General features: G+C 39.1%; 1 protein-coding gene across 2 annotated transcripts in view; it reads right to left on the bottom strand.

The window, feature by feature from the left end:
• Positions 1–289: 289 nt before the first annotated feature.
• Positions 290–12,998, bottom strand: part of LOC126282112 (atrophin-1-like) — an 829,584-nt gene continuing 816,875 nt past the window's right edge. Inside the window, exon 15 of one of the 2 annotated variants that reach the window (XM_049981578.1) lies at positions 290–7,710. In XM_049981578.1, coding sequence (XP_049837535.1) covers positions 7,509–7,710 — 202 coding nt within the window. In that variant the 3' untranslated portion in view covers positions 290–7,508. The remainder of the gene's footprint in view (positions 7,711–12,998) is intronic. The other variant, XM_049981586.1, reaches the window with a different exon arrangement.

Genomic DNA, 12,998 nt, shown 5'->3' with positions numbered 1-12,998 from the left:
TAGTAGCAGGATAATTCAAAGATAATAGCTATTATAATTTACACAAGTCATGTACATTCTCATGTTGTATTTAATTAAGTGACTTGTTACAGTCTTAGGTTCTAACTGGAAAGAAATAAACAGGGGAACTAAATGAATTAAGGAAATAATTCATAACTCTTTCTAATTAATTAGATACAGAATCATTACCCTCATAAATAGCACTATGAAAGGCTGTAGGATTTTGGTAAGTGGGAGATGTATTAATTTCTAATTGTGGTTATTCATTTCCTGAAATAAATCAAATGCCTTAATTTATACCAATTTATTATTATTAGTTTATTTCTTACATTAATTGCCATCACATTGAGAGAAATAATCTTTACATAAATAATTGCAAGTGTAATGGATGGACTGCAGACATATGCTTAATTTTAAGCGGTGAACATACCTTTGTAGTTGGTGAGAAAGTTAAACCAGGGTTAGTTACAAGCATCTCACTCAAATTCCAGTCTGACGTATAAAAATGTACATGAAGATGTGTCAGACAAAGTAGCCTAAATTGTTTTACCATAAGACACAGCAAAATATATTGGTATTTATGAACTGGAATTTCAAAGAATATATGGTATATGGTAACAAGTAAGACAGGTAATAAATTACACATTACATATACTGAGAAAGACAAAATGATTTTCATGAATTTATTAGGATATCATGATAAATTTTCAGGTTATTAAAAAATTACAACAGGTTCCCAGTTATCCTTAAAAATTGTGATTAATTCGTGCTCCATGCTGAAATGATCCTTTGCCCCCAGCCATAACCCTTGTTTGAAGTGAATGCACCTTTTTTGATGCTGATCACTGATTATGTTTTCTTATTTGGCACAACTACTTTAACATTAAAACTTCTTTGGCACTAAATTTGTGTTGATAAAGTCTTCTGAATCAATTCCACTATAAATAATTTAACATTTGAACTTCTTCGAAAAACACTTCAAAAACGATTTGTTTCTACAACTACGTTTTCAGCAACAATTCTCTCTACATGGTTGATGCTACAAATCTAACAACTACAAAGTTACATTAATTACTGCCAAATGCCAAATAAAACTGACCCTTAAGAAACATGGACTACAATCGAGACTAATAGAAGGCGCCATTTGTGTGAATCTCGTGCTTTCCTGAACTGGGCGAATATTCGCATCTATGCTCTATGTAATTTACCTCTTACTTATGGCAAGTATAAGAAAGCAACTGCATCTGAGAGCACATAGTCAAATCACATGTGTTCACTACCTCGGACGGAAGAATTATTTAAATGGAACATTCATTAATTGTAGTTAAAAATGGAAATAATATACTTCTGTATTAATAGAAACATCAGTAGTGGAATATAAATAGAAGAAACTAAAATTCGTTATGATAATACACCAAATCCATTGCTCAAGCTAGTACCTTCCGAGAACGAGAATTTTTGACAAACTGTAGCTGTGGTGTGTCGAATAAGCAACACATCATATGAATTTTTATCCTTGAAAATTTTTTAAATTATGTATTCCCTGTTCGCCTCTGTCTCAAGCTTTTTGGACGACGTTCATTGACCATTTTTCTGACGTTTCACCAACGCGAGTGGCTGGCATTGTCAAAGTTAAGCCTTCTTTGCTGGTGCTATCAGTCAGAGATTACATACAGAACATTAACTATTAATTGGAAAACGTCAAATGAATTGACAGAGGACTTAAAAAGAAATAAAAAAGTTCAGCTGTAAATTTTGTTTAGTTTCTCAATCACAGATACATTCTGTTGCTGCATGTTTGCTATATTTCTGTCTTTTCTTCGTTACATTTTCACCTCGATTCCACAGATATTTTTTCGTTTCGTATGTTGTTCGTTCTGGGATGTGTTACATCTAATTCTTCTTAGTTGTTCCCATGGTACCAGTAAACAAATAAATCCCTTTAGTTTCAAGATAACAATCAGTAGTGGAAACTTGCTCCCTACTAGTTATTGTCCTAGCATTTAGTTTGTATTGCAGGCAAGGAGAATTTTTATATCAGCATTTCTCAAATCAATAGTTAGATGGTAGAGCAGCATCTTGACCTCAATCCACTGACTTTTTGTTTTTTGAAGCAGTTAAAGAAAATGTTGTATTCAAGTTCTATTGCAAATGATGAGATCCTTCACCTTAGTGTTATTCTCTGTATTTCAGGAGATACAGCAGACACCTGGAATATAGGAGTGATTAAGACAATCCATGATGCGGAGTTTAGAACTTGTGTCAAAGTTAAGGGTAGACCTTTAAGCATTTCATTTAGCCATCAGAAGACAACACTTGAAAAGAGAAAAATATCTTTACAATTGGGTTAGAAATTTGAAAAAAGACAGAAAGCACACAAACATGTAACAGAGAAATATGTAACTAAGAAAATTAAAAAAATTTATCTTGAGTGTATCTGCACTTTTTTGCTTCTTTTAAGTGCTCTACTGTTCACCAGAGGTTTCCACTTACCAGTTAACAACCTAAGAGTGTCTCAGATCGGTTGAGGGCAAAAATGTTCCATTTGCAATGTCAGGAATGTACCGCATACAAAGTAGATGAGGAAATGTAATGACCAGTGAAAAACCCTCACACGTTGGTAATATAGGTACATAATAACTGCCGGTCATGGGCTAGAATCCAGTTCAACATCAACAATGAGAGGGGGAGGGGTGAAGCTTTGACCGCCCCAGACACTCCCACTAACTAAACGTCAGAAAAATCGTCAAACAAACACTGGTGGGGACTGACGACCACAGATGTTAAGTCCCAAAGTGCTTAGAGCCATTGGAATGAAACTCTGGCCAAAGAACCCAAGACAGAAGCTAACAGCCAATATGTCGACAAGTGGCCACGAAAACTGCAAACATTTTTTTTTTTATCCAAGCAAGAAATCAATAAATTGTATTGGTGCTCAATGTGAGCATATTTTGCTTGGTGTACAGTAAAATTTCACGAATATTTGTTACAAAGCAAATACTGAACTAAACAATTTAGTTTCTGAGCTATGTGCAAATACAAAGTGCCAGTTCTCATTTACTCTAATTAGCCTTGCAAAATATGCTTGCAGAATTATATGTCTAAAGAATTTTGTTTGATTTGAACTGTATGTTCCACCTTCTAATGTTCTGACAGCAAAATAAGTAAGTAAGGTGAACTGTTGCATTTGATGTTCCTATATTTGTGAGTCTCTGATGTGGCACATTAAGAAAGCATGTAAAATTTATTTACAATTCATAAAGGCTACTATATCGCAGTAATGTCTGTGTGTCGGATATCTGTTTGTAGATAACGAAGAATATTGATGTTATCTAATGAATTTAGTTAATCAGAATAAACACATAGCAAATATTTACTCACACTAAACATCTATCGTGATTGCCAACATTATAACTGAATATTGAGAAACCCGTCAGATTAAATTGACACTAACATGTTTCGTATTTTTCTTTCCGATAATTCCCTGCCTGCAAGAAGCCCATTATTTTCTACTTTCATGTCTCAAAACACTGCTGCAGTTTCCATCCGAGAGGTATCGCATTAACAGACTGTATTCTAGATGTCAATATTCGACAGGAAATAGTGTTCTAATTGAAGCTGTAATTGCAACGCATTAATTGCTCTTCTATACAGATATCAAAAAACTTTTCTTGCTGTGAAGTTATACCGGGTGCTACAAAATAAAGTTTTATTCTCAAGGATACCTCTCCCTTCTGCACTTTACAGAAACATGACTGTGGAAAAGGCAAATGATGTTGCCACAATGCAGTCTCTACAAGCAACTGCTTTTTGCTAGGGAATTTTTAGAAAAATTCACCAAGGTATGAATGTTTGTCTTGTATTCGTTTTTACATACTTTGACATTTGTCAAGGCATAGAAATTGTGCCTCATGTAACGTTAACAGTCTCAAGTTTTCATAGTTGCTACAGAATCAAAATCGCATTTCCATCCAACATTTCGTCTTAATCTTCTTCATCTGTATCTATGTCCCATGCCGAGATATTAACATGATTCTAACTCTTTTATATGCTATGATAAATTCTTTTAGTCAGTATTCACAACCAGTGCAAAAAGATGAAATATTAATACAACACTCTGAAATAATTGCAGTGAAGCAGTTCGGAAAAAAGTTCCACAAATATTTTATATATGAAGGGCAAGTGCAATGACACAGTGTGAATATCGGAAGTCTACATTGAAATGAAGATGACAATGCTCTCTTGATCTCAGTTTTAGCAGAACTTACACGTTTTAGGTCCAAATGTATTTCATATATTCTAAACTGCCATTTTCAAGATGATATAACTGGCTTCCATTCGATTTTTTGAAGTCACTTCTCGATTTTTCACAACTTGTGGCAAAGAATGAAGCTTTTATTTGGCATTCATTATCTATATATTATGAAAAAATGGTACTTGCATAGATATGATTGGTGCTATCTAGTGAGCAAATTATACATCAGACAGTGTTGATTTCATTCATTAACATTACAGTTTCAAACACTCAGTTAAATGGAAACTACTTTAATAAGAGTTGTATGAGTGTAGGCTTCCACTGTGGAGTCTATTTAAATAAAATTTTCCGGCATGTCAGTTGGTGTCATGATACAAAAAAGAAACTGCCAACATTTCGTCTACAATTGCAGGCACCAGTCATCAGGATGAGTCTCATGTAGCAGAAACTCCTGCAGTTTTTGTTATATCATGAAGGGATCGCATTGTCAGAAGGATTTCATTGAAATGAACAGTAGGCACTTTGTGTAATGGGTTGACAAAACTACACAAATGTATTTGGTTCTTCACTTTTTACATCTGTTGTTCTTTTCTCTTTATGGCAGAATATACTTTTTCACAAAAAGATTCATAAGATAAATTACAGAGTGTAGTTGAATACGAAAACATTTACGTGACATTTTGGTTCAGACTTTTATGTGAATAATATATCATGTGACTTTTTGATCGCTGATGTTTCTTGTAAAGCATTTTGTTGCTTGAATATCTCAGCTACTAAAAAATTTCCCATACTAAACGTACAGTGAAAAGTTTGGCACAATACATAATATCATTTTCTAAACTTGTTTCAATTCCAGGGACGATGAGTAGCATTCAGATACCTTAACTGTGTCTTACACAGGGAGCAACATGTTGTGAGACACAATAAATATATCGTCAGGTTGATAATTCTCAGTTCTACAATACTAGAAACGCTGGAAACTCATAAAACACATTTCTTGTATCCATAAAATAAAATTTAATACTTTGACTATGAAATGAAATAACCATAAGGCATAGGTGCTCGTCATAATTAAAATTGTCCACTTCTGTCCTTGTAACACACAGTATCGGTGCACCTGGCCATCTTTATTAGCAGTGAGCACCAATGGTATCCTCTTGATATTTCTAATACAGTCATTAACTGTTGCTTTCTGAAGGTACTACCATGCATTTGCAATTGCTTTCTGAACCATGACATCATTTCCTTGGTACATATTGTTCGATATTTTCAAAGATACTGATTGTATACTGATGTCCAGGTTCACACAAATTCTAACTGTTGCATCAAGTAAGTACTCATTAGTTTTCTATGCATTTGCATTGAAATACATCCAGAAACTTTTAAAACCCTCATTATGTGCTTCATGTGAATTTGATTGTCGAAACTGTTTTCTTGAATATCTATTTCTAACTCTTCCAGAGAATCTTACATTCTTTCCCAAGTGTAAGACTTCTAAATCATGTTCTCCTTTAAGGGTTGACCTAATTTGTTTTACATGGTTAGCTACCTATGACTTGTCAGAATTCCTTAGCCTAAAAGCCTCTTTGTGTTCCTAGTATCTGATGTATTCTCCACATTTATCCACCATATGTCACATGAGAGGATCGGCAATTTATTTTATGAGTGCCAGTCAGGTAGGAATGACGCTCTTTTTCCCTTCTTCACGAAGTAGACAATGTAGTAATCATGAATTTAGTTCACTTTCCCAAATCACCTTCTACAGCCCACTGCAGTAACACATTCCTACAGCAAAAGGTGGCATCAATGTATAAGTTTAGAAAGTACCAGATGCTAAGGTATGTGTAAGAGTGCAGTCTGTGACTAAATTCCTTACTGCAGGAACTGAGATGTCCACTCACATTCATGAAACACTGAAGAAGATGTACAGAGATGATGTGGTGGGTGTTTGCACTCTTAGATGGTCGGTTCCCTGCTGTAGAGGACCTGAAGCTCAAACACAGTTATCTGATGCTTAGTGGCTGGTCAGTGACTGGAATGATGTCATACAACACGAAGTGCATCAACTACATCAAGTGTGTCTGTGATGGCAGCTGGACCATAACAGATGAATCTTATCACCAGATATCCATTGATAAAGAGAGTGTGAGTGGCATTATGAAAAAACAGAGCTCCTGAAAGGTTTGTGCAAGCTGGGTACTGATGATGTTGACAAACCAGGTTGAAGACGCAGAGAAAACATCTACATCCGATCTTTTATATTGCTTCAATATGGAGGGGAAAGAGTTTCTGTCGAAAATTATGACTACAAGCAAGTTTTAGGTTCACGTTTTTGATGGAGGACCGTGATTTTAATTACAGTGATATACATGCACTTCTTTCAAGGTAGAAAGAAATGGTTGAGAAACATCATTACACTGAAATGTGACTAAATAAATCTCAATTTTTGTATCTCTTATTGCATGTATATAGCATTTCCTATCATGCAAAAAAAATTAAAAAAGGAGAGCGTTACCTACTGAGTTACTCTTGTACACAGTCCTATCTTCCAAAATTAGCTCATTTTTATAGTGATGTCAAGATGATCACATTACTCTAATTCTGTGAGATTGAAACATGTTTGCTGTCTGTTATGAGTTTCCTGCAATATGGATAAAGGACCAACTTCAGTTTTTATTTCGTTCTTTCTGACCTTATGTTCTCAGTAGATTGACGAGTGAAATGGGACTGACAGGGGCATAAGTGGATTATTTTAATGATGGAGGAGAACCCTTAGTACTATGCTTTTTATAAATGCTGCAGGTACGCTGTTACAGTTTTTTAATATTCTAGAGACATAAGCTGAGTGGTGACAAACCGATAGCGATAGTATTGTCTCACAAAGGGTAATATTGACTGTGTAAAGCATAGTAGAAGTGGGTTAATGCTACTCATTATTCATGACAAAGAGTAACACGTGATAATTGGTATCTAAAAAAAAATAGAAAATATTGTTTCGGTACCGTGAAATTTGAGGGCGTGTTGACGTTACAGGAGGCAGTTTGCGATTACCAGTAAAAGTAACATAATGTTAGTATTTTGTTCTCCGTCCTGTGTGTATGTGTGTGTGTGTGTGTGTCGATTCTTTGGGAACACATGCGCTGCTGCGAGTAGCACTATGCAAACGTAAACATACGGCTGCTGCAGAGGCTGGCTTCCTGTGTGCGAGAGCGCGCGGGGCCCGGCTGAACCAGAACGCCTTTGGCCCAAGACTCTACTGAATGAGCGGCGAGCTCTGGCTGTCGCTGAAGTCGAGCGTGTAGTACATCTCGGCGGTGTCGAGGGCGGGGAAGCGGCCGCCGCCCCCCGCGGGCCCCGCCTTCCCCCTCTCCCGCTCTCGGTCGCGGTCGCGCTCCCTCTCTCGGTCGTGCTCCAGCATGGAGGCCCGGCTGCCCCTGCGGCCAAGGAAAGGCGTCCTGCGCCCGTCACTCCGCAGGTCACAGCGCGACATGTCGAAGCGTGCACAAGTCATCGAACTCTGAGGAATGCTGAAATTATAACATGATATACACCCTGCGCCAAAAAAAGTATCAGTTTTTAGAAACCCAGTAACTGTCTCCCACTGTGACACGTATGGTTGAAATTTGGCTCAAAGGTGCATACAACCTCTCTGTGTAATGGAGAAAAAGCGTGGCGCCTTGCAACATCATCTTCTGGCTTCGCGACATTTCAAACAGCAAGACATTGATATATGGAAAAAAGTTGGCGAGGTGCGACCTGGACTCATGCACTCAGGGTTCTGTACAAACTTAATTATATTCATAGAGAGTTCACCTGTTTCAGGAATCGAGGAACTCGAAATTTTTAGCTTGTTATCGACATTGATACCGAGGGAGGGGGGAGGGGCGGATTTCAAGACTTTGGAGAACCTTTGAGATTCAAGTTTGAAGTCCGATAACAAATGTCAAAATATATTATTTTATTTTGATATAATTACAAATTCACAATTTTCTGACTCTTTTACTTTATTTCTACTGTCAGACCTTTCTTCTCGCCAAATTCGATGACTCTACATCAAGGTGAAGTACCCTATAAGTTTTAACCCCTGAGTTTGCGAGTATCAGAGTATGTGACATAAATGACCATATCTTTTAACTGCAATGACTTAGAAGCTTAAGATTTTTACACCACCAAAGGATTATACAGGGTGAGTCACCTAACGTTAACGCTGGATATATTTCGTAAACCACATCAAATACTGACGAACCGATTCCACAGACCGAACGTGAGGAGAGGGGCTAGTGTAATTGTTTAATACAAACCATACAAAAATGTATGGAAGTATGTTTTTTAACACAAACCTACGTTTTTTTTTAATGTAACCCCTTTAGGTTTGTTAGCACATCTGAACATATAAACAAATACGTAATCAGCGTCGTTTGTTGCATTGTAAAATGTTAATTACATTCGGATATATTGTAACCTAAAGTTGACCCTTGAAACCTCCGACGTTCAGTTGCGTGTTGTAACAAACATGGGCCACGGTCGGCGAGCAACATCTGCAGGGACGTGTTTACGATGACGACCGTGTTTACGAGTTTGGTTGTAGTGCACTGTTTACGAAATATATCCAGCTGTAATGTTAGGTGACTCACCCCGTATATCTAACTATATGATGTAAATTTCACCTTCATACGTCTACACGTTCCTCAGTAGAATGGAGCTTAACAGCGGCTGGACTGAAATACACTCTGATGAAAAAAGAGAATTTTTTTTCGTGTAATATACACTGAAGCGCCAAAGCAACTAATACAGGTATGCATATTCAAATACAGAGAGATATGTACACAGACAGAATACAGCCCTGAGGTCGGCAACGCCTGTACAAGACAACAAGTTTCTGGCGCAGTTGTTAGATCGGTTACTGCTGCTACAATGCCAGGTTATCAAGAGTTAAGTGAGTTTCAACGCCGTGTTATAGTCAGCGCACGAACGATGGGACACAGCATCTCCGAGGCAGCGATGAAGTGGAAGTTTAATCGTACGATCATTTCACGAGCGTACCGTAAATATCAGGAATCCGGTCAAACATCAAATCTCCTACATAGCTGCGACCGTAAAAAGATCCTGCAACGACGGGACCATCGACGACTGAAGAGAAAGTTTCATCGTGACAGACGTGGAACCCTTCTGCAAATCGCTGCAGATTTCAATGGTGGACCATCAACATGTGTCAGCGTACAAATCATTCAACGAAACATCATCGATATGGGCTTTCAGAGTCAAAGGCCCATTCCTGTGCCGTTGATGACAGCACGACACGAAGCCTTACGTCTCGCTTTGGCCCATCAACACCAACATTGGACTGTTGATGACTGGAAACAAGTTACCTGGTCAGACGAGTCTCGTTTCAAATTGTATCGAGCGGATGGACGTGTACAGGTATGGAGACAACTTCATGAATCCGTGGAATCTGCAAGTCAACAGGGCATTGTTCAAGGTGATGGAGGCTCTGTAACAGTGTGGGGCGTGTGAATTTGCAGTGGTATGGGACCCCTGACACGTCTAGATACGACTCCGACATGTGACACGAACGTAAGCATTCCGTCTGATCAACTGCATCCATTCATGTCCATTGTGCATTCCGACGGATTTGGGCAATTCCAGCAGGACAATGGGGCATCCCACACGTCCACTATTGCTACAGAGTGGCTCCAAGAACATTCTTATGACTTTAAACACTTCCTCTGGCCACCACACTGCCCAGACATTAACATTATTGAGCATATGTGGGATGCCTTGTAACGTGCTGTTCAGAAGAGATCTCCACCCCCATGTACACTAACGGATTTACGGACAGCCCTGCAGGATTGATTGTGTCAGTTCGCTCCAGCACTATTCCACACATTAGTCCATGCCACTTCGTGTTGCGGCACTTCTGCGTGATAGCGGGGGCACTACACGATATTATTGCAGGTGTACAATTACAATTACAAGTTAGCAGTTCTCGGATTTTTTCGTTTGGTTGTTCCATGAAACTTTGCTTTTCTCGATTCCAGATCAATAAGAAGTACCGTTTAGGTCTTGATGAGTGAGTTTCTGAGTATCAAAGTATGGGACATAAATGGCCATATCTTTAGATTTCATTGACCTGGGAGCTAACGTTAATTATACTGCTAATCAACCATAGACCTTGGTATGTGACAAAAATTTCTACTCGATACGTCTACCCGTTAATAAGAAAAAGGTGGTCTAACAGATGGATGAATAGACAGTGTGATAACTTTTTTTTTAATTCGTTCAATACAAATTAACAGTTTTCGGACTTTTTCCTTAGGGTGATATGTGAACCTTTGCTTCCGGCGGAATTTCAAGATTCTAGCTCACTGGCAGAATACCGTGTAGATATTGATGAGTGAGTTTGCATCAAAACATGTCGCACAAATAGCCGTATCTTTTAACCAGATTGACTTAGAAGCTAAAGCTTATTATAGTGCCAAGAGGTCAAAGTCCCAAGTATTTGACATAAATTTCAACTTGGTATTCTGTCTGGTCCTGAGAAAAAGACTTTTAAACAGTCGTACAGCCCCTAAAAAAGATTGCTATTCAGAAGTTCGAGTGAGCCGTAAGGTAGGTTTATGATGTCAAATTGTCACCAAATTTCATTACAATTCTACTCGACGCCGTGGTGGACGTGTCACGTCTAAGGTGTGTCGAAGACGTAGCCTGCACTCAGGCGCAAGAATGCCTTCGGGCACCACTCTTTTGAATGGGTGTCGAAGCCTCTGACAGGTCATCTTTAACGTGCTCGACAAAGGTGCGTAGATAGCACCGAGGCTCTTGTCCAAGTGGGGGTCCTAGAGGCATCCTCTGCCGTTTTATGCACGCGCATGCCAACGTGCCCTCTGTGATCACGACACAGAAGGACGCGGAACTGTAGAGTTACAAAAGCCCACACAGCCTTTGCTACTTAGGAATAGATTGAAATTTCTTTTGAGCGGTCCCTATAGGTTCTCATCCTGTTTATCAGATCAAAAATTGCTGTACCGCTACACTCCATATGCGTATGACCATGCTCAATGGGGTTGCAGTCCCACAATCCCGTTCCCGGCCCCTAAATGTATGAGAAACAAGGGAATGACTGGTTTCACTGACACCCTTTACTCCACTTTATGGGAACTTTTCATGTCGATTCTGAGTGTCGGTGTCCATGAATTGTTTTCCTAGACAATTCGTAAGTAAAATGCGTGATTTAGACGCTGGGTGTAACGGTTCTGAACCCATGGCAGAGGCATCAAAAGGAGAGATGATATGCAGTTTTGAGTGGGTGTATGACGTGGTACCCACATGTCCACGATGGCGTTGGGCAGAATTGTGGTGATATTTGGTGGAAATACGGAATCATTAATCTACCTTACACGTCACATGAACTTCCGAGCTGTGACCTTTTCTCCACAAGCATCGATGCATTCCTGTCTGAAGTGTCCCTGAAGCCGAGGGTGATGCCTCAGGGCGGCACGGTTTTGAACCATTACAGAGAAAGATTGTAGGCACTTTGAGCCAAATTTGAAACATGTGTCTTATTGGGGGACAATTACAGCTGTGTCAAAAAAGCGAGGCTTTAATTGTGTTGTTCAGTGCACGTGGCTTACACAAAGCATCAGTTGCTATACCTTTTCCTTCCACTGAAAGTGTGCACCAAGGCTCTGTCAGTTTACCACCTACGTATCTTAAGAACTACATGTTTTAACTTCATCAATTGTACTTGACACTAAAATAACAAGTAACATTTTAAATAGCAATTTTTCAATTAATTTGCTGCTAGGAAACCGAAGACAAATCAATTTAGAAACACATTCTGCCTTCCTCGAACTCAAATAAGTTTTTGACAAATTCATCAGAAACAAATTATTACAGGTTACAGCTGATGATCATCGTCACCAGGAAAGTATCGATAAGATGTATACAATTTACAGAACAAACTTAATCTTCATCGAGAATAAGGACAAATTATCAGAGGGGGGGGGGGGGGTCAAAATAAATGCAGGAATCCGACAGAGACGCAGGTTTTCACCCCTCTTTGTTATTATTCACATGGAAAAAATCGTTCAGGAGTCGAGATTAATGTCTCACAGCTTCATTCAGATGAATAGAAACATAAAACGTCTTCCTCTCACATGATGACCTGCATCATTTTGTGCACAATTTACAGGTTACATCCAAGAAATACACCATAGACGTAAAAATAATCTACATCTACGTCCTTTACATCTACACATGATGGGCAAAGAGTGCCACGCTTGTGGACAAACACAGAATTAAACTATTTTCCTGTCAAGAATTAAAATAAAGAAAAGGCTTCGGCCTATGGACACCTGTTTCTAACAGCACCAGTAGCGGGTGTGACATGCAGTACATTGGCCAGGACGCAGTGATGCGTCCCACAGCACTGCTTGGAACATGTGAAGAGCGTTCGCCTCAGCCAAACCGTCAAATCTGCAGCCACAGCGCACAGCATCAACGAAGGCCACATATTTGTGCTAAGCTGCGCCAGGGGGCTCTGGAATACAGACATCAAGGAGGCAGTGCACGCACGAGAATTTGACGATTTTGACAACTGGGACGGCGGTTACATTGGATCGAGCGTTGCCAAAAGTAAGCCAGAAACGCCTCTATGTGCAACCGGTGGCGTCAGGTAACGGAATAGACGGACAATACCCGGATTTCACGCCTGGATCCCCTTCCATGTCTCTATCTTCTGCCA

The sequence above is a fragment of the Schistocerca gregaria genome, chromosome 1 (genome assembly GCF_023897955.1).
Source record: "Schistocerca gregaria isolate iqSchGreg1 chromosome 1, iqSchGreg1.2, whole genome shotgun sequence".
Taxonomy (NCBI): domain Eukaryota; kingdom Metazoa; phylum Arthropoda; class Insecta; order Orthoptera; family Acrididae; genus Schistocerca; species Schistocerca gregaria.
Note: the sequence above shows the minus strand (reverse complement) of the source record. Positions and strands in the feature narration are given on the sequence as shown.